The sequence below is a fragment of the Myotis lucifugus genome, unplaced genomic scaffold (genome assembly GCF_000147115.1).
Source record: "Myotis lucifugus unplaced genomic scaffold, Myoluc2.0 scaffold_356, whole genome shotgun sequence".
NCBI lineage: Eukaryota > Metazoa > Chordata > Mammalia > Chiroptera > Vespertilionidae > Myotis > Myotis lucifugus.
Window position 1 is genome coordinate 600,982 of NW_005871404.1, and position 27,855 is coordinate 628,836.

General features: G+C 40.8%; 1 protein-coding gene across 4 annotated transcripts in view; it reads right to left on the bottom strand.

The window, feature by feature from the left end:
• RNF144B (ring finger protein 144B) overlaps positions 1 to 15,225 on the bottom strand; it is a 77,567-nt gene extending 62,342 nt beyond the window's left edge. Inside the window, exons 1-2 of one of the 4 annotated variants that reach the window (XM_006101405.3) lie at positions 14,974 to 15,225; positions 1,952 to 2,152 (exon numbers count right to left, since the gene is read on the bottom strand). In XM_006101405.3, the coding sequence (XP_006101467.1) occupies positions 1,952 to 2,116 (165 nt within the window). In that variant the 5' untranslated portion in view covers positions 2,117 to 2,152; positions 14,974 to 15,225. Of the gene's footprint in view, positions 1 to 1,951; positions 2,163 to 14,973 lie in introns of those variants that run through there. The other 3 variants (XM_023764883.1, XM_014466763.2, XM_014466762.2) reach the window with 3 other exon arrangements.
• Positions 15,226 to 27,855: the final 12,630 nt, after the last annotated feature.

Consider the following 27,855-nt stretch of genomic DNA (forward strand, 5'->3'; position numbering starts at 1 on the left):
ACAGAACTGTAACATCCCCTCACCCTGCACTCTCTCACCTCTTGCTCAATTTTTTTTTCTAAGTCCTTATCACCCAATACTGTATCTTACCTATTCATTATGTTTATTGTTTATTGTACATCTTGCTTTGACAAGAGCAAGGGTCAATGCCAGGTTTTGGTTCTTTAACTGATAAATCCTGGTGCCTAGAAGAATTCCTGGCATACAGGATGCTGCTCACCAAATTGTTGTTGAATAAATGAACAAACAAATACCATTCTTAGCCATCTTTGGATTCTAGAGTTCAAAACATGAGAAAAGGATTTCAGTACCTTTCCTTTTTACTAAAAGTCATGCTGAGGCTTCTTCTTCCTACCGTAATCCTCAATTAAAAAAATATTTTTTAAGAAAATTAATATGAACTAGTTTGAAAATGTGCCTTGTTGATTACATTAACAAAGAAATGTGGAATAAATTTTACTATAACTTGTCTGTTGAAAAAAAGAATGCTTAGTAAACATTAATAATAAATATGCCTCTTTTAAAATGATTCTACTTCCTAAATGATTCCTTTCTTTTATTTCCCTTGATTATACCACAGATCACTGTAACTAACCAATTCAATTCCCTTCACAAGTCAGGGCATTAAACCTTCATTTGTTGGGTAATTACTGTATTGTCTGTATAATAAATATTAACAGCCTGACCATACAAGGCCTACCAAAGCAAAGATAAAGGTAAATACTAACTTTAGGCATCAGACCCTCCCCTGTGCCATGCTGAGATGCCAGCACGCTTCTCATCTGACTCTTCACCAATCCATCTTTAGTTTGAAAGTACAGTTAATTCAAAAACATACAGGAGACAGACGCGTACATAAATGGAGGAAAGATCATCTATTTCTGGACCTATGAACACAGGCCCAGAGTAGCTATATCTTACTACTTTTTCATGAAAAATTTATAAAATTAGTTGTTTTACATTTCCCAATCAAAAAAAAAAAAAAAGAGTATTGAGGCCAGACGTGGTCCATGGGCATCAGGTTTTCAGGTTTGCAATCTCTTGTTAAAGCCTCAGCTTGGAGGTCACTGCTACCTGGAAGCCCCTCCACACACCCTACCCCGAGGGGGTGAGATGGCGTGTTACGTTCAACCATCCCTGATCTCACCAGACTCTAGCAGAGTTCCTTCAATGTGTCCGTCTTCCCTGTGGAAAGTATCTTATTCATTTTTATATTCCCAACATTCAGCAGAGTGCCTGGCACACAGCAGAAACTCAAAAAAATATTTGAATAAATGAAAATTTGAGTAAACCACCTGGGCTCATACTTCTAATAGTCACTTGGAACTCATCAGTCCGTTTCCTCGTTTCATAGCTTAACCAACCAACCTTCAGGGAAACGTACAATAAAGGTCATGGGCATTGATACCAAGTGTCAGACTGAAAGGGACAAGCCCATGCCTGGACTTTTATAGCGTTTCTCTATTATGATAAACAGCCTTGGGCAAATTGTGGAAATAGAAAAAAAAAGGAGTAGATATGACAAAGTAAAACAGTGCATACCATGTGCTTTGTAGGAGATGCTCAAGCAAGTATATGAAAGAAAATTCAGTAAATTACTACCTGATTTCTCCATCATTCAAAATACCCCATGAGCTTCTTACGGATGATAGTTAGCTGAGGCATGTTAAAAATGCCTCTATTTTGTTTCTTAGCCAGAACTTTAAGAACAGAAAAACTCTGTCTACTCAACAAATAATTACATTTCACACACGTATACTAAAAACCAGCAAATACAGAATTTACCATTCAAGGTACTATTTGGAAACAGATCCAAATGTGGAGTTGCTCTCCAAAGTAGGACCATATTGTAGCAATCCTGGCTTCTCAGTAAGCCACAGAAATGCATCCTATAACTTTACAGTTCTTCCCTTTGTATATCCTCATGATGAAAGCATCAAGGAAAACTTACAGCTGTGCAAAAGATGCACTGGCATTCCTGGAGTGTGGTCATCTTGTCCAAAGACTGTTCACACAGGCAGAGTTTGCAAGTGACAAGGGGAGCCAGAGCCAGGTCTCCAGGCGTCGGGTTTTCGGCAGTCATGGTGAGATAATGCAGCCTACCAACTGAGCCCATCAGCCTGTCGTCCGCCTCTTCGGTCTCCTCAAATCCCTGCAGAAAGGCGCAAAGCAGAAAATATATCCATTGATACAGCTATTGTTTAACCAACACATTTGGGCGCCAACAGAGCAAATCTTCACCCTCAATGATCTCTAAGCCCACAGGGAATACATTTCTGAGGACCATGGGCTAGAAAGCTTGCCACCTTGGCAAGGTGTTCCTGAAGTCCTGAAATGTAAGGTAACCTCACGGTCCTGACTCCCATCATGTAAACTATGGGAATTACTAGTAAATGACCACTCTGAGCAAATACTCCATTTAGGAGTCACATCACTACAATCAATTCAATAGATTCTAAAAACACTTAAAAGTAGAATGTCACCCAAAAAGTTAAACAAAGAATTACCATATGATCCAGCAATTCTGCTGCTAGGTGTAAACCCAAAAGAACTGAAAAAGGGAACTCAAACAGATACTTGCACACATATGTTCACAGCAGCATTTTTCACATTAGCTACAAGGTGGAAATAATCCAAATGTCCATCAACGAATGAATGGAAAAACCAAATATGATCCTATATAATAAAAGCCTAATATGCTAAGTGTCCGGTCATCCATTCAACCAATCAAAGCATAATATACTAATGATATGCTAAGGCCGCTCAACCTCTGGCTATGACATGCACTGACCACCAGAGGGCAGAGAGTCGACCGGTTGACCAGTCACTATGATGTTCACCACCAGGGGGCAGATGCTCTGAGTGGTAGGTTAGCTTGCTGCTGGGGTCTGGCCGATTGGGACTGAGCGAGACAGGCCAGACACACCCTGGAGCCCTCCCACGGTCCCTCCCCAGCTGGCCAACCTCCTGCATCCCTCCCCAGCCTCAATCGTGCACAAGTGGGGTCCCTCAGCCTGGCCTTCACCCTCTTGCAATCCAGGACCCCTTGGGGATGTCAGAGAGCCGGTTTCAGCCCAATCCCACAGGCCAGGCCAAGGGACCCCACTGGTGCACGAATTCGTGCACCGGGCCTCTAGTATAAACATAAAATGGAATATTATTCAGTCTTGAAAAGCACTGAAATTCTGACACATGAATGTACTTTGAAGACATTATGCTAAGTGAAATTAGCCAGAGACAAAGGGCAAATATTATATGACTCCATTTATATGAAGTACCTAAAACAGTCAAATTCATAGAAATAGAAAGTAGAATGGTGGTTACCAAGAACTGGGGGAGGAAGAAGTAGAGAGTTATTATTAAGTGAGTACAGAGTTTCTGTCTGTTTAGGATGATAAAAAAGTTCTGGAGATGGAGAGTGTGATGGTTGCACAACACTGTAAATATACTTAATGCCATTATATGATATACTTAAAATGGTTGAAATGGTAACTCTTATGTTATGTATATTTTACTCCAATAAAAAAAATTTCAATAAGGTGTTAGTATTAGTTGTGTTTCTTCATGTGCAATATTTCATTTATTCTTTTGCAACCATGATGACTATTTCCTTCATTTTATAGATGAATTAAGGTCCTAAGAAGTTAAGTATCTGTCAAAGTCCTCAGAGCTTGTATATGGCAGAGCAAAACTCAAACTTACACCTCTGAGACCAAGCCCAGTGCCTGGTCCATTATACCAGAGCTGCCTCACAAGTGAATAGTATGTGGTGGAATGGAGCAGGGAAAGAGAGAAGTAAAAAGGGGGAGGGAAGGAGGAAGAGAAAGAGAGAGATGTGAAGTTCATGACTACAGCTATCAGAAGTTCACTGAAATTGTACAAAAATAAAATTTGTCTTCACACATAGCATAAGTATAGGAAATAATACTTCTACACTGAAAAGTAAAAGATAACTAAAGCCCTTCCACTAGATTGTTTTTATTCAGAATATCTTTTTAAAGTGGTAAAATGACTGTGAAAAATAATCTTCCTGCACATTCATGTTTATATCATATCAAGAAATTCCATGTTCTGATCAAATAAAAGCAAAACTCTGGAGTTCTTACTATTTTAAAAGCGTACAGCCAATTATAATAAACTAGAGGCCCAGTGCACAGGTTGGTGCACATTTAAAGGAAATTAATTAGGGGTGGCCAGTGGGGTGGGACTGGGCGAGACAGGACAGATACGCCCTGGAGCCAACCTCCCACGTCCCTCCCCAGCCAGCTGCACCTGGGGCGGCACCGGGGCTCGAAGGGCATCTGCGGAGTGAGCGGGGTCCCTCCAGTAGGTGGGGTGCCTCAGCCTGGCCTTCGGGGCCGAAACCGGCAGTCCACATCCCCCAAGGATCCCAAATGTGAGAGAGCACTCTGCAAAGTTGCTGTCACTCTGCAGCTTCTCATTGAACGTCTGCCCCCTGGTGTCAGTACATGTCATAGCTACCATTTGAAGCATCTGACCCTGGTGGTCATGCACGTCATACCTACCGGTCAGATGGTTGAATGGTTAGGCTTTTATATATATAGATTCTGCCATAGAAATAATTATAAATACACTCTCCCTTATGAGAACCAGTCTTTTTCTTCCCAACTTTTTGGCAAAACAAATTACATGTTCAGCATTTACTACATAGCACTACGGTGCCTGATGTCTCAATATATAGGTATAAAATACTAAAACAATGGAAGGGAAAACAAATCAGATCAGTTGGAAAGACATAATCTATGATATCTAACTGCACTGACTTTCTTAATGTCATACCAGAAATAGTTAACAATGACTAACTCTACTACTCAAGGTTTTCCCCCTACTCCCTGAGTGGCAATAGATGTCTTGATTAAAAATAAACAGGATGCTAATTAATGATTGGGAAAGACCCAATAAGGTTCAGGACACAATGTTCTTATTAGATTAACTAGGAATGAGTTATCATCTAAGAGCAAATGAAATACAAATCAACTTGTATATCAAATTCAGGACTTTGAAGTTTAAAAAAAAATATCTCTTTAGGGTCAACTAGGGGTTAAAATGAATGATGTTACCTCTTCCCAGTCTATGCTTAGAAAACTATAACCCATTTGTTTCTCCAATACTCCCCACAGCACACAGAGGCTCATGAGTCTCCCTCAACTGCTGTTTTCTCATCTCTGTTTCCCTAACACTGTTCACACAAAATATTCTGAATTATCTTCCTCTCAATAAAGGACAAATCCCAGTCAAACAACAAGAAATCTAGCCTGTAAATGCTTCATGAGGGGAAGATGGGAAATGACACAGGCCAGAACCATCCCACACCACAATGTCAATTACACTTCTTCGCCATCTGAGGAAAGCTGTTGTGAAGAGATAAGTCCTGTTGTTTCAACCTAACAAGAGATCAAGGTATTCCTCAAGAAAATCAATTTCTCAGTCTCAACCTACATTATTTTTAAGAAGGAGACCTTAAACAAGCCAAATTTGTAATGTCCTCAAAAAACAAAGACATAATTGAATACTTTTTAGAAGGTATAGCTTAGAAATAGTTTTCTTTGGAAGGCAGAACTAGAAATTATTTTAATCGAGGCCATTTGAAACATAATCTTGTCTCTTACTATATACTAAAGTTATTACTCCTTAGTTTGTGAGTTACATGCCTATAGCATAAAATCAAAGTTATAAAAATATAAATATATCCATCATCTCCAAAAGTTGCCTCCTACCCTCTTGATTTATCATTATTGTGTGTGTGTGTGTGTGTGTGTGTGTGTGTGTGTGTGATGAGAACACAGAACATCAGATCTACTCCTTTCACTAATTTTTCAGTTTGCAATACAGTATTCTTAACTACAGGCATCATGATGTTCCACGGGTGTATACTTATCTCCAAACTCATCAAGTTGAATACATTAATATGTATAGCTTTTTATCTGTCAATCAGACCTCAATAAAATGGTTTAAAATATATATATTTTTAAAAAATATTTGTATACATAAAATATTTTTGACATAAAAACTTTTTTATAGAGACATTTTTTGTTTAAAAATAAGAAAAGGGAAGGGCAGGGAAGGGCAGGGAAGGGAAGGGAAGGGAAGAAATTCGAAACATTCCAATCTGGGCAGTACCTGTGACTCAGTGAGAGAGAAGACAGAATCACACATTTCATCTTTTTGAGATGAGAACAATCCAAAATAATTCTTCAAAAAGAAGTGATTTATTTTACTGTGTACAATAATACCAATTCCCTAAAGTGGTGGCTTTCAAATGTCTTTAAAGCGTTGGAATTTTATGAAAACAAAATCATAAGTAAACCACCACTGTATGAAAGAGATAAGGTAGACGCATGCTGGTTGCAGCAACCTGGGAGGCCAGGCCAGGTCCCTTTGACCTTTCCCTCAGCAGCCCCCAGGCACCATCGTAGAAGCTGAAAGCTTCACCATACAGTTTGCAAAGCAGACTTTTGGTTTTCACTCTGGGCAAAACCAATAGAGAATATGTTAAAAATGAATGACACATGGTGGGTACTTCATAAAAAAAGAGTATCAAATAAGAAACCCTTTCACCATTGATTTATTAGAAAACAAGCTCTTCAAGCAATAATCAGGAGAATCCTAATTTCTCTAATGAATTATTAGAGAGCACTTGAGATGTTTGAGAATGGCTGGCTAAACAGTGTACTTGTGTTTCTTCATTTACTGGTATGTCCTGTTGGATTCACCAGTCTCCACAACAGGAAACCACCAATAGTAGAAACTCACCAATAGTAGAATCACTACTAGTAAATGGCATGAGATTCAAAGGAGGTGCCCACAGGAAGACTGGCAACACACTCACAATCCCGCCTGACCCTTTCATTCGACCACATGCTCATAGGTACACTGACAATTCACCACTGCCCTCCCATTTGCAAGAAAAGTCTTCCTTCTAGAGAGCCCATAACTCATTCTTGTTCAACTTATTTTACTTCATACTTCACGCTTTACCTACAATAAGAAAGTCACTTAAATGTTCTATTCTCCTGCTTGATTTAAAACAGTAACTTTTATAATTATTTTTACCATTATTACTAATGTGATTGAACTTCTTACTGGGTATGACAGACCCAATGAAAAAAAGAATTTCAGCAGAGAAGGAAGGAGAGGGGAGGGGAGGGGAGGGGAGGGGAGGGGAGGGGAGGGGGAAAGATGACAGCTGCCTTCAGTTTAAACTTTCTAAAATCAATGGTAGGATTGGGGGAGGGGGGTCAGAGGTGGTAAAATTATCACTTGCTTAACTGTAACTAATCACCGAATAGGATAATGGCTGGGGTGTGCATGGAAGGAAAACCACCCTAAAGCATCTGATTTTGCACTAAATTTCCAGGCAAGGGGAGACAGCACTTCCATCCACTCTATGAGTGTCTCTTGCTCTAACAGTGTTCATTATATGAGCAGCAAGTACTATCTTGTGGAAAGGACAGGAAAGCCACTTTTTCCCTCATGTATTTTTATTGGAATTGCCAAAGAAAGGAATACTTCAGAAGCGGTGTTGGGAGCATAGGATGCATAAGAAATTTGCCTGAAAAAGCAATCTGCTCCAAAAATGCAAAGAATGGGAGAGCCAACATTTAAAGCATTTTTAACTAATGTATTTATGCCTGTGTAACCACCTAAAATCATAGTAATTATTCCATTGCACAAAAAAATAATTGCAAAGGATAATGTTTTACTAGGATACTTATCTAGTTATTTAGGAAATTTTAAAATATGTTTTTATTGATTTTAGAGAGAGAGGAAGGGAAAGGGAGGAAGGGAGAGAGAGAAACATTGATCAGCTACCACCTGCATGCCCCCTACTGGGGATCGAGCCCATAACCCATGCATGTGCATGGGACCACACCCATCCAACTGAGTCACACCAGCCAGGTCTAGTTATTTAGGAATTTTTACACCCTTCTGCAAAACTTTAAAACTTAGATAAATTGGCAAAGCATGATTAAAGAGACTAAGAGAAATAGAAAGCTACCAAAATGAATCAACTAGATATTACTGATGTAACAGAATATTAATGTATGTAAGAAATCCAGTAGATCTGTGCTCAAATCTTAGTTGTAGGCTATGCTATGAAAGCCTAAGAGTTATTCAAGAACAAGGGACAAAACAGAAGGGGACATACACAAATGCTCTAAAAATGTGTACATGCTCATGCAAGACTGAGTCAACCCTGTGAGGTAGCTGGAATAAAATATATGAATGCATGCCTACAAGAGGGAGCTAACAAAGGAAGTGTTTTCAGAAAGGGTGGGAAGGTACAGCTAAAGAGTTGCCTTCTATCATGAGATTCTCAGGAAGCCAATATTCTAATAGAGCAAAAAGAGAAAGCAATCTAAAGACCTTGTTAGGAAAGCTCTCCCAATACCAACTAAAAAATGACATGCCAGGCAACCAGCTTCCACTCAACACAATCTGAAAATCAGCATTGTATTCACCTTGGCGCTTCTGCCCAATACAGTGATTTATTTAACTGCTGATTTATGTTCTTAACAGAAGCTATTGGTGACTCAAAAACTCACTAGTAGAGTGCAGACATTCATCAGCCATTTGCTGAAGTGCTACCCTAAATACAATCTGGAATGGAAGGTAGACCAGCTGGCTGGTAGAGTAGCCAGGGCTATAAGCAGTAATGATATTGAGACAAGGACTTATGATGACCTCCATAGTGGCCAGTGTTATGGTTCTACCCCTGGCCTACATCTTTGATCCACTCTCTGGTTATTCAAGGACTAGATGAACCAGTGCACATCCAATAATATCAGAAAAACAGTTCTAATATGTGCCCTGAAAGGGCAAGAACAAAAGGGGACATAGCCTCACTAGTAACTAGAGAAATGCAATTATTCAAGTATATTTTATATCTATTTAATTATTTTTTAAAAGAATAATGCTCAAGGCCAATGAGTAGATATATGGCATCACATAGAAGACACATCATCATTATTTAACAAAAAAATAGACCAGAAATTATTCTCTAGACTAAACAAACCCAAGAAATGCTTAATTCTTAGATGTGATAGAAGTAAATATTCACCTACTCAGGCTTTGGGAGGTAGCAGCATTGTTGAGAAACACTGTTTATCACCATGCCTCACGCGATAGGAGGGAAATTCTGTTCTCTTCCCCACTGTTTCAAAACTTCATTTAGAGGAAATTAAAAACTAAAAAAAATACTTGTCTTTAATTCCTTAGTTTTAACATCTTTGTCTCATCAGCTTTCAGGAAGGCAATAAGATTTCACTTTGTAACTTAAAGAGCATTATCCTCTAAAATGGAACTGATATGATAATATACCTCTATTAACTTGTTTTGTGTGTGGAAAGGACAGTCCATTAGGATAGGCATCTTAAATATTAGCAAAACCTGTTTTCTAGACCAGCAGTTGCCAATGGGTGGTCCGTAGACCACTGGTGGTCCATGAGGTCAAAAAGTTTGGCGACCGCTGTTCTAGACAGTCACTTTGCTATTTCAAACCAGGGTATGAATAAAGTCTGTTACAACCATTTTAATAAGATTTAATTTTTCCAGCTTTATTGAGATATAATCTATATGTGTGTGTGTGTGTGTGTGTGTGTGTGTGTGTGCGCGCGCGCGCGCGCGCAAAGGGGACACTTTGCATATATATATATATATATATATATATATGCAAAGTGTCCCCTTGGGAGTTCGACCAGGAGACTGGGAGTTTGATCGCTTGCTATGACGTGCGCTGACCACCAGAGGGCAGCGTGGAATGAAGGAGGCCCTGGCCCTGGCCAGCAGCCAGCAGCCAGGGAAGGAAGGCCCCAGCCAGCAACTGGAAGGCCCCAATAGGCCCTGATCGCTGGCCAGGCCTGGGGACCCTACCCATGCAAGAATTTCGTGCACCAGGCCTCTAGTTGATACATAACATTGTGTAATTTGAAGATGTGCAATGTAATGATTTAATATGTATATTTTGTGAAATGACTACCATAATAACATTAGTTAACACATCTGTCATCACATACCATTACAATTTTTTAATGGTGAGAATAATAAGATCCAATTTTTTCCCCTACAAAATATACAGGTGAAATATGTGGAAAGAGAGATGAGATCATGGGCAACAAAGAGCATGACATTGTGATAAACTAACTCTAAACCCTGTAAAGTACAGAGCATCTGAGATGTCAAGTTTTAACAACGACAAAAATGCTGATCCTTTTTCTGAAAAGCACATTTCTTTTTTCTTGCCTTCTTTTCATGTTCTTATCACTAGAGGGTAAGGCCCAAGAGGAGGAAATCTGTTCTGAGCTTTCCTAACAATAAAAACATATCAAAGAAGGTGGGAATGAATTTGAGAATCACAGGTCAATGATATTTTTGGCATTGCAACTTTAAATTCATCGTGGGAGCTCCCTCCCTGACACCATGTGCCCTGCCCACCCCTTTTTCAGTCCATGGCTCCCTGGCCGCCCACAATTATTCATACAGCCCTGCTGAATGATTTTCTTCCCCCTGCCTGGCATAACAACAAAGCTCAGGAGCAGGAAGGAATGCTGCTTCAAGGCAGGTCAGACAGTGATGTAATTAACAGATCAAGGAGAACTGTTATTTCAGGCGGGCCCATAGAGCAAGAGAAGGGTTGACGTCTTGGGTCATGACATTACCAGCAAATTACAGTCACCACAGCACAAATCTCTAAATCAATTTTTTTTTCTCCAAGTGAATAAAAGCATATGTAAATATTAACCTCTCCTATGAAAGTTGCATATAGAAATTTTAATTAGAAAGAAATTTTAAACAAGTTTGAAAAAGGAATCTCCTCCATCCCACACTAAGTAAAGTTCAGGGTGTGTATTTTTTTTTATGTCTTTGCCAAATAGGTTTCTTAAGGAACCAATAATACAAGAAATAAAGTCAACCCACAAAGAATTGAATTCCATAGATGTTAGGTGCTGGGGACATAGAGGTGATTAAACCCACTCCGCACTTATAAAGAGTAAGCTAGTTGAGGAGGTTGTCAACAGTTAGTTTTTTTTGTTTGTTTGTTTTTTTGTTTTTGTTTTTTAAATATATATTTTATTGATTCTTCACAGAGAGGAAGGGAGAGGGACAGAGAGTTAGAAACATTGATGAGAGAGAAACATTGATCAGCTGCCTCCTGCACACCCCCCAATGGGGATGTGCCCACAACCAAGGTACATGCCCCTGACCAGAATCGAACCTGGGACTCCTCAGTCTGCAGGCCGACGCTCTATCCACTGAGCCAAACCAGTCAGGGCGACAGTTAGTTTTATGTAATCAAACAGAGGACAATTTGTGGATTTATTGCTTCAGCCACAAGTCCAGCAGAGAGAGAAATGAGATGTCTTATTCTATCTTTCCAAAAAAGACAAAAATGCAGTTGACTAAAGGTCTGGGAGTCAAACTCATGATTACAGAGGAATTAGAAACCAATGAGTCCTGGCTTTACAAGTATGTTCTTTTTTTTTTTAAATATATTTTATTGATTTTTTACAGAGAGGAAGGGAGAGAAATAGAGAGTTAGAAACATCGATGAGAGAGAAACATCGATCAGCTGCCTCCCGCACATCTCCTACTGGGGATGTGCCCGCAACCCTGGTACATGCCCTTGACCGGAATCGAACCCGGGACCCTTCAGTCCACAGGCCAACGCTCTATCCACTGAGCCAAACCGGTTTCGGCACAAGTATGTTCTTTAATAGACACTACAAGTCATGTGATCAGGTAGTTCTAGCCATGAATAAGAGAAGTGCATCTCACTTAGGTGGTTGTGCTTTCAATTCAAGGAAGGGATCTGATTGTACATTAGAAGTTTCTCATTCCGTGTTGCAAAAGCATCGGCTACTTTTACTCTCTTTAATGTATTGTTTTCCATTTTTAAATAACTACTACAGTATGACTCATTGGATTTAGAAGTAATAACTGACCAAGTAAATAGCAAATGCCAAAGTCAATAAAAATAAAAGTTAGGCCCTGGCCGGTTTGGCTCGGTGGATAGAGCATCGGCCTGTGGACCAAAGGGTCCTGAATTCGATTCCGGTCAAGGGCACATGCCTGGGTTGCAGGCTCAGTCCCCAGTGGGGGTGTGTGCAAGAGGCAGCCAAGCAATGATTCTCTCATCATTGATGTTTCTATCTCTCTCTCACTCTCCTTTCCTCTCTGAAATCAATAAAAATATTTTTTTTAAAAAAATAAAGTAAAAGTTAGTATAAGACTCCCCCACATATATCTAAAAATGAAAAAAACAAATGAAAATAAAAATAATTAAATAGATGTTGTTATGACTCTTCAAATGACTGAATGCTCAGGTGATATCAGAGAAACCATGGTTGAGATGACAAACATCAAAGTATTTTTCATGCTCAGTTAAACAACATGAATTGAGAACTACCACTCTAGTTCAAAGTCACTTCCAAGCTTATGTGAATTCCTTCAGGCCAGGGGCCATCTTACACATCTTTATATCCTCAGCACCTAGCATACACCTGGCAAACAGTAGGCACTCAGTACTACAGCAGATAAGTGTTCTGAATGTACATGGGAGAAAGAAAATATTAAAGGCCTGGTTCTCATCTCTGTTCACTCCCAGCAATTCAAACACTGAAAATATTGATAATTTCCTGTAGCTAAGGAACTTCTGTCTATGAAGGCAGGCATCCCTGAAAGAAAGTCTGAGCACTCAGGAGCAGTGACTGCAGACACCTACTCAGCACAGCCCAAGGTGGAAAGCGTGGCTTGCCGGGCAGCTTGGCCCCTTTCCCATCTCCAAAATAATCAATTGCACAAAGTAAGTTTAGCCCCAAAACCATTTGGACTTTGTCTCTCCATCAACATCTGGGTTCAGCATGATTCCTGACCTCTACTTCAAACTGGAGATTTCAAACACTGCACACCTCACTTAACAAGAAAGTAATGTCATTAGGCAAGGCCAGGGGCAACACACAAGCCAGAATTAGTAGAAACACTACATAGGAATGATTCTGGTGTCCTTCGAAATGTTTCTAAACATCTAAAATACTGAAACTACTTTTCAGGAAGAAAAAATGTAAATATGCTTTCTCAGATTAAATGTATTCATATTATTAGAGAGAAAGCTAGCTTCCAGGAAGCTAAATGTAGACCTATAAAGACAAAATAAGCTTTTTTTTCTTTCCAGATAGAGCATAACTTCTCTCTCTGCTGTAGAGTTTGACTGAGAAAACTTGGTCATAACCTGGGAGACCCAATAACTAATTTTTTTTTAAAGACATGTCTTTAACTGACCTAGTTTGGAAGCCTGAATGCTTTTAAATTGCCAATGAACTGAAACCATTCATGAGAATGAGGCTTTTGAATGCTGAGAATGTTCTTGGGGCTCAGCACAGAGATATTTGGCATAGATGACTGTAAATATTTGTAAAACTCTGAGTTTAGACAGTGTTTGACCACATTTAAGCCTCACTTCCAGCACAGTAGTAGTGTAGGAGCAAGTTATCTAGGGTGATTGGTTTGGGGGACTTTTGGGTTGAGTTTTTTATTTGTTTGTTTTAAATAAAAAGCCAAGCAACCCAATTCAGCAGCTCAATACTTTTTTACATTCTCTATACAAGTCTGCCGTTTCCTTTAGTCAGAGGCTACTTTTTAAAACAGGTTTCTCTTTTTTTTCCTTTCCTATTGTTCGCAGTTTATGCCACTACAAAGACTAAAATACCAGTCACAGGTGTGCAAGAGGAAGGAGGAGTGGGGAGAAAATGTGGCCTTGGATTTCCTAGTACAATTCTCTCCAAATGGCTTTGTGGCTCTGCTACAGCTATCATTCTTTTCCTCCCTCCCCGCCCCCTTCTCCTCATGAAGATAGGATTGGGAAGGGAGGACAGAGTAAAGAGAAGGAGGAACCAGCAGAGGAATCTGAGGTGAAAAGCACCGGGGATCAAGAGGCTCATCGCAGTGAAAGCTGCAGCAGCCTGATACTCTCATTAGCCAGCAACTCAGTGAAGACTGGCTGGCTTTCTTCTTCCTCTTACCCACACCCTAAAAACTGAGTCATCTCAAAGTTCATTTATTTCGCTTCTGCTTAGACACCCCCAATCTGCTGCTTCAGACATGTTAGATACGTTTTTCTTTCATTCATACCTGGCTCGATTCAAACACACATCCAGAAGTGCCAAGTTAGAAGAAGCGGGAGAGAGTCCTGTTAGGAGCCCCAGCTAATGTTTTGATAAGATCCATGTGCGGCAGAAAGGAGAAAGTGAGTGACTATAGTGGATGCATGAAGACAGAGAACATTTTCCCCGAAAGAATTCATTTCTGAGAGATCTGAATGTGAGAAGTACAGGCATCAGGAGTAGACTTACAGCAGAATCACTGAAACGCACAACAAAAGCAAAAGGTACCCTGGAAAGGGTAAGCTAAAATACCTATTCTCTGCTGAAGCAGCAGGAGCCAGTTTCATTTTAACTTAAATTTGAGCACAGCAGTATAAGATCGGAGTTTCGCTTTGTTTTATCAGCAACTACCTGACAAAACAATCTGCATAATGTATGGCCAAGAACCCATAGATAATATAACAGCTTGTTAATATCTATGTGTGTCAACATATTGCTGTGCATTTCCAAGTAACAGAAGGTAAACAGCTGAGGCTATGCCAACTTTTGGTCTCCCTTTAAGACATGGGGAGGTTTGATCTAACCTTGAATTTTCCAATGCATTCGGTGGACTGTTTTAGTAGTAATTAAACTAGCTTCTTTTTACCTTTACAAAGACATCTATTTTTAAAAAGTTAACAGGTGTTTAAAGGCATTCAGAATGAATTCAATTCTGTATGGTTGACGCACGAGACCCAGGACATAACGCTAAAACCCATGGTATCATAGTTTCTTGCCCTTTTTCCTTTTCTTGGTCCAACACCCCCCCGGGTCTTGGAATGCCTGCAGCTTTTGAAAAGCCAGCTAGACCTACCTGGCCGAAGAGCTCGGGTCCTCCGCCGCCGGGCTTCTCGGCAGCCTCCAGCTCGCACACCCGCACACCGGGGAAGAGGAGCTGTTTCGTTCTCTCCCTCGTCCTCCGGGCTCTGCAGCTGACAGCTTTGCGCTCTGCAGGGCTGTAACAGCACTGGGCTCCCGGACCTGCGGGGCCGGCGGAGGAGGACCTATCACCAAGCGCCTCCTGCCTCGGGAGCTGCGGCGGTGCCCGGGAGCCTTGCAGAGCGTGGGGCGCAGCTCGCCAGCAACAGCAGCAGCAGCAGCAGCGCCAGGAGCCGGGCGTTTATTTATACAGGAAGCTCAGGCGCGGCACTTCCTACTTCCCATCCGAGCCGCACTTCAACTGCAGGTGATGGTCTTAACCCTGTCCGAACCGCCCCCGAGCTGCGGAGCAACCCCGTCTCCCGCCGCTGGCTCCGCTAGACAGGACCTCCCTCCTGTCTTCTGGGACGGCCGCCGCGGAGACCCAGAGCAGGGCGCCCCGTAGCAGCCCCTGGTGTCCTTCATCCTGCCCGGCCATGCCACCTTTGGCCTCCAGAGCTTGCTGCTTCTCTGCTGCATTGGGTCCTCCGCGGGCACCTTTGTCTCCCTCCTTCCCAGCTCTTTAAATGTTTTTCTCCTACTTCCAACAGCCCAGGCCGGCCTTCCCACCTTGCCGGAAAACTGTTTTTAGAAATACTTTCCATGCACATCTCATCAAATATACCTTGTACTTAGTTATTGAAATAGTGTTGACTATATTCCCTAAGCCAGTGATGGAGAACCTATGACACGCGTGTCAGAGGTGACACGCGAACTCATTTTTTTTGGTTGATTTTTCTTTGTTAAATGGCATTTAAATATATAAAATAAATATAAAAAATATAAGTCTTTGTTTTACTATGGTTGCAAATATCAAAAAATTTCTATATGTGACACGGCATCAGAGTTAAGTTAGGGTTTTTCAAAATGCTGACACTCCGAGCTCAAAAGGTTCGCCATCACTGCCTAAGCTGTACTTTACATCCCCATGACTGTTCTGTAACAGTCAATTTGTACCACTAAGCCCTTCACCTTTTTCACCCATCCCCCCCCCCCAACCACCTCCCATCTGGCAACCTTCCACATGTTCCTTGCATCTGAGTCTGTTTCTGTTCTGCTTGTTCGCTTAGTTTGTTTTTTAGATTCAATGGTTGATAGATATGTATTTATTGCCATTTTATTGTGCATATATTTTTTTCTTCTTTTCCTTTAAAGAAGACCCTTTAACACTCCATGTAATACTGGCTGGTGGTGATGAACTCCTTGAAGCTGATTTGTCCTTTTGTGTCGAATGGTAAAATGAAAACGCAGGCAAATGAAATCATGACCGACTTAGTTTACCTCATAAAATACTGGCACACCTTTATGATACAATGATTTTGCTTGAAATGCTTTGTCAACAGATTATGTGGGAACACTTAGTAACCTAACAGCTTGTACTCTCAACCAAAGAAAATGTAACCAAGTGATCTGGAAGCTGTGGGGAACTATGACTGTGCCTTCCTTATTCTGAAACCTTAGACGCTTAATTTGTCGAATGTTTAGAACAGATTATACCCTTGCTCCCCACACCCTCCAGGGGTCAAAATCACAGTCCCAAATCTGTGGCAGTTTAGAAAAACCTTTACTCTGATACAAGAATCATTCTGTGCTCACTCTGCAACCTCCCTCTCCTTTTGCAACTGCACTCAGGAATGTGCTCCCTACAAGGAAGGGACTCTCCAACCCTGGTGGAAGGGAGTGCCCCTGAAGGAAGAGCACGTAGCAAATTGCTTCCCAACTTCCTCCATGCTGAAGAAAACCTCCAGGTCAAAGCCAGGTGCTGAAGAACACAGTGTATCTCTGTGTGCGGTGGTGGGACAGGCGGGAGGACCCGTCCACTAGTGGGGGAGGGAGGGAAAGTGGACAAGGGAAATAAGACAGGAAGAGAATTCACAATGGGGACACAAAGTAATAGAATCAGAGGACATTTGAGTTTGAAAAGTTCTCCTAGCTAGTTTAGTCCAAATGCTTAATTTTAATAATGAGGAAACGGATGTCCAGGGAGATTTAAGTTGTTGGCTTGAACCAGATAAGGAGCAGGGCTAGAATGAGACCAAACCTGTCTTGGATGAAAAAGGTATATGTGAAATGAAAACCACCCCACATATGTCTAACTTCAAATTTAGCAGTAGCGGGTTCTGAGATCACCAACCTCAGGGTACTTTCTTGGTGTAGTGAACATCGTTGAAGGGATCAAGAACGGTAAATAAAGCACCTTCTAAGAGGTAGGTTTATTCATTAGTGTTGATGCCAAAAGTTTGGCACCTTAAACCAAAGTTCAACACAGAGTCCACTTTTGAAATTACCATGCAATTGAGTTATAATCTCTTATCAACAAGGTAAGGGAAGAAGCTGCTGCCAATATGAATGAAAACATAGGTTAAGCAACAATCAGGCTGCCTGTTGTTGTCAATAGCAGGGGGGAAGAAAAAATATACTGTATAATTAAAAGAACATCAGCATTATTATCAAACATGCAAGTTAATAAAAATTGCATTCAACTTTTAGTTGGACTACATAAGCAGGTAGAACACTACAGTATTGTGTGAACAATGCTTTCCTATCCACCTAACGAGCCCGCTATGTGCATCATTCATCCCCTCAAGCATTTTTTTTATCTCCTCCCAGAAAAGCTGCTTAGAAGCTTGGGAAACAAAGATAAGTTGGATCTAGTCCTGTCCTCAGAGAACTCTTAGTCCTGGAAAGGAGTCAGACAAGCAAACCAATTCTCAGTGTATTCTGATGAGTGATATGATAGACTTAGACATGACGTGCCCAGGGAATACAGAGAAAAATAATTTAACTTAAGGAAAGGGATTGATGAATAAAGGAAGGTATCCCTGAGAAAGTAACTTAAAGCTGAGTCCTCAAGTAGCTGATTGGGGAAGGTGGAGAAAGGTGAAGCAGTCAGAGGGAACCGCCAATGCAAAGGCCTAGAGATGTGAGACTTTAGGCGATGCTTTTTGTAATTCAGACAGAATGGGTGCATTCAGAATAAAAGAATGAGGGCATGAAAAAGAAGGGAACAGGTGGAGAGAGATTTCAGAAACAGAATTCATAGGACCTGATAGATCTGACTGGATATGGGAGATAAGGGAGAGGGGAGAGCCCAGGCTGCTGGTGCCACTAATTGAGACTGGGAATAAAATGATGACGATTCCATTGTAATTGTGCAGAATCTGAGGTGCCTGACGGACATTGTGGGAGATTTGTCTAGTAGGCCGGCAGCAGAGAGAGATTGGGGGTAGAGAATCTATTAGAAATGACCATCATTTCGGTGGTAGCCATGGATGAGATGACCAAGAGCTGAAATAAAAAGGTGGCATGCTGTTGAGAGAATCAGAGACTCTGAACCCATACAAACTCTATTCATCATCATATAAGTTTAAACAAGTTTTAACATACCCCAAATTCCGTTTTCTCACCTATAAAATAGGAATGATGATATTCATCTCACAGGTTATTGTGAGGTTAAATGAGAGGTTGTACATTAGCTAGCACAGGGCCGATGGCACCAAGTCTGGAATTGTACAGTACACAACCTGTTCAGCTGTACAGCATGGCCCTGTCCTGCTACACAATAAACTCAATCAATGTTATTCATGTAAGAAGGAAGGAAAAGAAATGGATCATAAAAGAGAACCAAAGGAGTACCAGTATTTAAAAAGCAGCCCTCAAGTATTGGGAATTGCTCCTTTTAGACTGGAATAATAAATGTAACACTTGATATCCCAGACTGAGAAGTAGAGTCCAACCACTGCAATCCATAAAATTGTTTTTTATATTTCTAAGAAATAAGAGACATAATATTACAAATTTTCACCAGAGATTACAGTCACATTAACCATCGTAATAGAGAATAATTTCCTAATCAGAATTACAGACCTTCCTAAAGAAAAGGCAAACAAAATCTTGACATGAATGGTAAGTAATCCAAACTGTAGGAATTGTGTTAACTTGTAATGTACCTAAAGTTATATAGAGCAAAACCAAAATAAATCCAAAGCATACTTAAATTTTTCCCTGCATCTGAGGCAAAACTATACAGAAATATATTTACTAGATTACTAGGAATCTATGTATAAAATACTTATATAATAATATATCCCATAGTAGATAACAGGTAATAGATATATACTGTAAAATGCACTCTAGTCCTACATAAGAAGAGAATCAAGAAGTGAAATTTCTTCTTTGGAAAAGTTTTCTCTTTAACAAAGAAAATTCAAGGTTCATTCTTGTGCTATTAAAACTAACCTTCTAATCTACCTTAATATGTAAGCTATGTAACTTAGATGAGACATCTCAGTTATATCCCATGTTCAAACATAAAAAGTTTTAATGATTTGTTCAGTTTCAAGAAATCAGATGACAGAACACAAGTATTGGGAAACCTGCTCTGCAATAGGTGCAATTCTCTCTTCACTGGAAAAAAATTTAAAGCAAAGGTCATGGTGCTCTGCCACTGACAGTGTGGTGATTTCTCATTTCCAAGCAGCTGCAATTTCATTTGCCTTTTTCTGTCGCATCTTATAGATTCAATTCAGCCTTGATCAAGGGTACTGAGTATAGAACCAAGAGAAAGACACAACACAAAATGAGACTAAGAACATGATACAATAATGTGATAGCAACTATGCCAGAGATATGCTCAGGCTGGCACAGAAGGCAAACTTCATGGAAAGTCAAAATATGACTCAGAAATAATCACCCAGTTACCTCAGACTTGATAACAAACATTTTCGAAAAGCTGGGGATATGTCATTTTGTTCTATTTCTAACATACAAGAGCATCTCCACATCTCACAGAGCAAGTCAAAACCAGCTGGACCCCCACAGGAAAATCCTGACCAGAATACAGTCATGGGCCACACCAGATGTTTTGGTCAACAACAGACCACATAGGTGACTGTGGTCTCATAGATTATAATGGGGCTGAGTTGAAAACAATAAATGAACAAACAAGACAAAGAAACAAACAAAAAATAGACACAGACAACAGTATGAGTGTTAACCAGGGAAAAGGGGTTGGGAGAAGTAGTAAAAGGTAAAGGGGGTGAAATATAAGATAAGGGAAGGAGAATTGACTTTGGTGGTAAAGACACAATGCCATATGCAGATGATGTATTATAGAATGGTAAAATTGAAACCTATAGAATTTTATTAACCAGTGTCACCCCCAATAAATTTAATTTTTAAAAAACACATCTGTTAAATGCTACATTGGGAAAAACTGAAATGCATGTAATACTTATTTTAAATGACCTTTATTTTAACTGGTGACAAATAAGTTTAAATTAAAATCAAGAAACTCTACAATATATATGCTTCAAAAAAAATAATGGAGCTGAAAAATTCCTATTGCCCTGTAACGTCATAGCACAACATAGTTCTCTTGTTTGTGGTGATGCTGGTGTAAACACACCTACTGCATTGCCAGTTGTATAAAAGCATAACACATACAATGATGTACAGTACGTACTTTAATGATGATAATAAATGACTATGTTACTGGCTTATGTATTTACTATACTATACCTTTTACTGTTATCTTAGAGTGCACTCTCTCTGCTTATAAAAACAGGCTGCTGTAAAATTACGTCATGTTATAACAGCCGCAGCCTCATACCCCTCGTGTTTACCCCACCTCTTGATTACAACATTTTCTCTTGTGCTTGATTTAATCTCCTGCTGTGTTTTACAGTAACATGCTGTACAGGCTTGTAGCCTCGGACAAAGGTGTGCAGTAGGCTATACCATCTAGGTTTAAGTGAACTCTGTGATGTTTGCACAACAATGAAATCACCTAAAGACACCTTTCTCGGGCGCCCTTCACTGAGCAGCGCATGACTTTAATCTCAAACTGCCACTGTCATTCTGCCGCATGAGAACCCGTCATGACCCCGGAGGAAGAGCTGAACGAGAGAGCAAGATTCCAAAGGATTCAGTTGTTCAAGACTTGAAACATCCCACCTACAACACCATGGCCAGCTGGGGTTATGAGCCCAATGAGGAACATGATTCTCAGCACTCTTGTTCATCCCCTAACTCTAGAAAAAGTGACTGCATCAGCCCTGAATTAAGATTCTCCACTAGAAAGTCAGATGAAATAGTCTTGGAAATCCTTGTTTGCAAAATTTGCATTAATCTTATTACCATCTCTTCTAAATCCTGTATATCAGACAATCAATGAAAAAAAAAAAAACATCCCCCAACAATGTTCCCATAGTTGTCATCCCAGACAGTGTACTGATTGGTGTGTAGGACACAGAGAGCTCAGTACTATGCCCCCATATCCTACATGACACAGAGGATTCGCCTGACGTAAAAGTCAAACTATTTCTTGGCTTAAATCATGAGGAACTTCATTCTTCAAATTAAGATTCCACTCTACAGGGACCAACTCACTCATAGGTGGGAATATTATAGATGTTAATTTTCCAGAAGAACTTTAACGCCACCTTAAAAACCTGTTTTCTCTTATAACACAGATGTCTGATTCCCTTCTTTTCCTGCTTTCTCCTTTTTACTCTTCTCATCCCTTTTCCTGCAAAACAGTGAATTATAAAGTCCCCAGTGAAATCAGGAGCCAGATAGAAATAACAAATCCTATCGTCTGCAACATAGCAAAGGGACAAAATTAAGGGCATGGATGGAGAAAAACAGGGACCTTGAGACGGAGAAATCCTATTCTGTATTCTACAAGGGGGAAAAAAAGAAGCCTACACTGGGAAAGTCTGTTTCCCTTCCACATCTACCACTTTTCATGTAAAGTTCTCCGCATCCTCCTCTGAATGTTTTAAGAAGGTTGGTTCAGCACAACTCCCCACAGCACATTCCACATATAGCCTCACAAGGAGCAGGGCAGAGGCTTAGCTAGATATTAACATTGTAGCAAAAAGCATTCTTACAAGTGAGTGACCCTTACATGGATCCCTCTCATTCCTCTTGGCCCTGGAGAAGAATCATACTTGGTTAAAAATATGAAGACCACTTTAAATAAGCGGTAATTGCAGTCACGTGATATGTCTTGGCAAAGTACGTTTTTCCAAGGGCCTCACAATAATTTTTAAACACACATTATGCCTGAGCCACATAACTATATTTATCTCATGGAAGTCACTGTGTCACTAGTTGCATGTAATTAATGATCTCGTAAGGCCAGTACTGAAGAAAATAAGTTACTGCCCAGTAACTTATTTCTTTTCAGATATGTAGGCCTTTCCTCCCTCCTCTACTTCAGCTCTCTTTATCCCTCCACTTTGGCACCTGTGGAGCACTCTATTCACATGCCTGTCTCCCTCACTAGTCTGTGAGAGGAGTGTCATAACATTTCTTTTCCACTTTCCGCTCACATCAGCCCTTCACTCACCCATGAACCAAAGTTAACAGTCTGTGGTGTCTTCTAAGTAATTTTCATTTAGTCATGCTGATGTATGCGCGCGCACACACACACACACACACACACACACACACCATTTATCTTAGCTCTGTGAATTGTCTTTTCATATTCTTTGTCCATTGTGCTTTAGTATAGTTTATATTTTTCCTATTTATAAAAGCTATTTATAAATATGAACACTTGGGTGAAATACACTTTACAAAGACTATTCCACACATAGCTGATGTCTGCTGATTTATTTATGTTACTACTAGAGGCCCAGTGCACGAGTTCATGCACAGGTGGGGTCCCTCGGTGAGGACTGCGGTGATTGGACCGAAACCAGCAATCCAACGCTGCTTGCCACTCCTGCGGGGTGAGGGGGGCCGGGACACGATCAGCCCTCCAGGCGGGCAGTGGGATGCCCTTGCAGGCCCAGGGCCCAGGATCCGGATCCATCCCTCTGACATGTGCGCCAGTTGTCAGAAGCCACCTGGCAGCCGCTTTTATATCCTTTCTTCCTTGTGGAGTGTAGGGAGGGGAAGTGGCCACGGTGCACAAGGCCAACTTCCAGGAGGCAGGCAGCAATGTTGGGATCGTGCTGGTGGCGCTGGTCCAACAGTGCCTAGCCCGTTCTCCAGAGATTGGACCTGCAGGACTACTGAGGGAGTGAGTGGCTGCCGCCGGGTTGTTGGGATGCCAGGATGGGTCGGTCAGCTGAGTGGCACTCCTGCTGTGGGAGCGCACTGACCACCAGGGGGCAGCTCCTGCGTTGAGCATCTGCCCCTGGTGGTCAGTGTACGTTATAGCGACCAGTAGACCAGTCATTCGGTCGCTTAGGCTTTTAAATATATAGATTTCCATAAAATGGTTTTTGGTTATATGTGTTATGATATCCCTTCTTTTTCATATGTAGCTTCTAGGGTTTCCAGTCTTAAGAATTCCCAAGCTTCAGATTGTACATGTGCACTTTCTTAGATATTCTTGTGACATGTTAATGTTATAGTTTTTTTATATTTAATCTACTAAGGAACTGTATTTAAGTGGTATATAATGAGTCCTGTTATATTTTAACCAGATAGGGAACTACCTAAAACAGAACACTTTATTAAATAACCCAAGATTTTTTCACTGAATTGAACTGTAGCATGTATCAAATATTCAGTTTTCTGTATTTTCAATTATCTATTCTGACGGATATATTTCTGAATCTACTCTGTTCCAATGATCTATCTGTCAATTCCTAGGTCACTACTGTGTTGATTATAGTGACTTTACAGTATTCTTATTTTTCATATTTTCCTTGGGTATTTCTTTATCAATATAAAACTTTAAGGTCATTTTGTGCAATTTTTTAAAAACCCGTGTTTCTAAATAATAACTCACCCAATCAAATGACCTGATCTCATGAGATCTAATCCCACCTGGCATCATACAATTGATGAGGGCATCACAGAGGTTATTCTGGCTAATAACCTAAGTGATTTTTTTAAATTGGCACAAAATTCAAAGTAACATATAACTTGTCAACCTTTTTAAATTCATCTTCTTCCCTTTGTACTTTGCATCTAAGTTCCAGACACACTAAACTATTTCAGGCACCCACGTTTCTCATTCACAAGTTGCCCTGGTTCTCCATTTGCCCAGGCCATTCTTCCTCTCCCTTTTCACCTAACCAACAGTTTCTCAGTCCCCAGAATGTAACTCAAAGTATATCTTTTCTGGGACAACCCCCCTCTACTTTCTTCCTCCGTCACATTAAGATGAGATAACCTCCTCTGGTCTTCCTCCCTTATAAAATGCTCTTGCCCTATTATAGCACTCAATCCTTCATTCAGCAAATTTTTATTTTCTATCAGGCTCTTTATTCAATGCTGGAAATGCAAAGATAAATAAAACACAAGACTTCAAGTGGAACAGGAAAAGAAAGACATGTAAGTCAGAGCAGTGCTGGACCTGATCCAGGATAGCAGTTTTGTGAGTCCCGCCTGGCAGGGTGGGGAGAGTTTAATGGCTAGAAGTGTGAGAAGCCAATGGGGAAGAGGCTGGGCAAAAGGAACTGCATGAGCAAAGAGGTAAAGAGATGGACAACAGGTAGACTGTGTTGGTGGCAGAAAACATACCTGTTTTAACCAAGGCATTCTATTTAAAAGATAAACTGTAAACCTACTCGTTTATAAGCTTTTTCAAGCTAAAATAAATTTTTTACTTAAATTCTGAAAAAAAATCCAATAGTCAAAGCAAAAGATAATCACAGAAAGTCAACCCTAACCTTATTCCTAATTGTCAGTAATATCCAATGCTTTCATTCGAGATATATGAGTACTTTCAGATTTTATTTAAAGACAGAAAGGGGCTTTTGTAACTGCTCTGATGAGCATTAGTGAAAAAAAGATAAATAGTTCAGTCACGTGAGACCTGAGAAATGAGGAGAGACTCATTCACCTTCCCAGGTAAGTGTGAGAACAAATCAAGACAAATGATAGCAGCTTTGGTGCAAGGCCTCTGGGCCATTCTACAGGAATCAGGTCTTCCTTTCCTATGATGTAATACATACACACAGGCTAACGCTGGCTGAAGCTCTCCTATTCAGTGGTTGTATGGAAAATCGCCAATCCAACTGTATCCCCCTTGACCAACAGAGAAAAACCTGTTTGGAGTGACCAATGTTATTACATGTTGTTACTTACATTCTGAAAAAAAACAAAAACAAATTCCAATCTTTTCAGCCTGCAGTTTTTAAATATCTTCCCTCAGGACCCTGGACAACATAGACGTTGCCGTGTCTAGAAAAACTGCAGATGAGAAACTGCAGATACCATCATCCTCAAAAGAATGCTGCAACCTGGGGCAGCCGGCTGCCCAGCTCACGATGATTGTTTTGGTTCAACAGTTCAGATTGCTCGAGATGTTCCTTTGATAGCATATCAGTGTATGCCTCTTAGCAGAAAGCACACCGACTTCACAGGAAACTTCCCAAATGAGCAAAGTGGAGACATTCTGACCTGAATGGTGCTATGCTTCATTTTATATCGCATTCCAAAAATCAGGTGGAGGATGACATGACAAAGGCATGAATATTATTACCACTATTCTGCAAGAACTGAGTAAAAGGTATTGAGCACAATACTCCAGGTTTATAATAAGTAAATCTATAAGTGAATTATTCCTTGTTCATTATAAATTATGTTCCCATAGAGGAAGGTTCATTCTAACCTCTGAAAAACTAATCAAAATCTATGTTACTATAGCAATGCTACCTCATCTGGGTGCTTCCACACACATCATCTTGTTGAATACTCAGAACAACCTTCCCGTTGGAGTGTTATCATTCCGTTTTTACAGATGAAAACACTGAGCACTGAAAAATGAACTCTCTCTCCTGAGGCCACATAGGCGGTTACCGCACAGCTTGGACTAGAACCTACTAACCACGCCCAGTGACTTTCTGCTAGAGCACCCATGCCTCCTGAAATAAAGTTATAGGTGAAATCAAGCTCTCCATGTTCTCATATCAAACCTTTTCTGGAAGGACAAAAATAGAAGGTTGATGCAAAACTTTTAATTCTATTTTTAAACATCTACTCAGGGCAAAAGGCCAGGTGTTAGGCCAAAATTATATTAGACGCCATTCCTACCTTAGCAAAAGCCAAACCTTGACCAAGCAGAAAAATATAAAATATACATTGGGAAGAGAATCCAACAAGTCTGAGTTCATTAGTTCTCAGCAATGGCCTTCGATAAGAAGGAAGGGGCAAGTTTCCTGGAAGAGTAAACAGTCAAAAAGAGTGACTCAAAGACTATTTTAGTACAAGATCTTATTTCAACCTTGTTGTCCATCTGTTTGCTGAGAATGTAAAGTTGTCTCATCCAGGTCAGCAAAGGAGATGAAATCATCCACTAAAGCCATGTATACAGGGGCTGCGATTACATTACACAGCCACGCATTTAGAGGCCAGGACACACCTTCCTGTTACCTGTCTGGACTGCTGTGCAGTGATGGCACCTCACCCCAGGAAGGTTAAGTTCAGGGATTCAGCAAAACTAATGGGTAATGCTCTAAAATTCTTTATTCATTTAATGCAAGCTAACCTAGGAGAAAGAACAACTCAAAGAACTGCATGCAAGAAAACAACAGTTAATAAATATTTTAAATGCAGGCAGGCATTGACTAACCAATGACAATACCTATTTAGCAAATGTTGCAGCCAGTCATCCTTCCATCAAACTCCTCCTCTCTATCTTTCCTATGGGATTCACTAAGGACATCAAACTCACTACTCTCTACTCTAGCCTGCCCTTCCTTTTGTGACATCTTGTACCCACGCATCTTTCATTACCTGGAGCCCACACCCATCACTCACCTGCACACCATTCTTCCTACCTCCTTTGGAGTGAGAGAAAATGGAGCTTCCATAGAGTATCAAACTTGGAGAAGTTCAGTGGGGTTAGTATTCAGGAAGCTAATGAATTAGGGCTTTAGGCACAGAAGAGACCAGACCTCAATTTTAAGGGCAAAAAAGAGATTCGGAGAACCAAGATGGCGGCATAGGTAAACACCGGGGACTGCTGCCGCAAACAACCACTTCAAAAATACAACTAAAAGACGGAACAGACATCACCCAGAACCACAGGAAAGCTGGCTGAGGAGAGACTCTTCAACTAGAAGGAAAGAGAACAGCATACCGAAGCTCAGAAGAGGCGCAGTGTGGAAAATATAAAGGTACCGAGGTGCGCGCGCAAAGCGGGCTGGTGGCTGAGGGCGCGGTTGTCGTTTTCAATCAGGAGGGAGTCTCAGACTCTGGGCTCCAGATCCAGGCGAGTCTCTAGGGACTCAGACTCAGATGGGAGAAGCGGGATTGTCCGGCATCAGTTGGAATCTGAGGGCAGCTTTCTCTCCGAGGTTTGCAGCGACGGCCGGGGTTCTGAGAAGCAGAGCCTCTAGGAACGGGACTGAGAGCAGCCATAACTGCTCCCTCCACCCGCCCTGTTGATCCCGCCCTGCCCAAGCCCTGCGCAGAGCCATTTGCTGGATCGCCTCAGGCAAAGGCTAGATTAGCACCTCCCCAGAGGACAGAAGTTTTCCACAGCTGATTCTCACAGCCAGTTAGCCTGGTGGTCAAATCCCTCTAGTATTAACTACAACAATCAAGGCTTAACTACAACAAGACTGCACACAAAGACCACTAGGGGGTGTACCAAGAAAGCGTAAAAAATGCAGAGACAAAGAAACAGGACAAAACTATCAAGGGAGGATATTGAGTTCAGAACCACACTTTTGAGGTCTCCCAAGAGGCTTCTAGAGTCTGTCAATAAACTTGATGAGATGTACAGGAAATCTAATGAGACCCTCGATGGTGTGATAAAGGACCATCTAGAAAGTAAGCATACACGGACTGAAATAAAGAATATTAT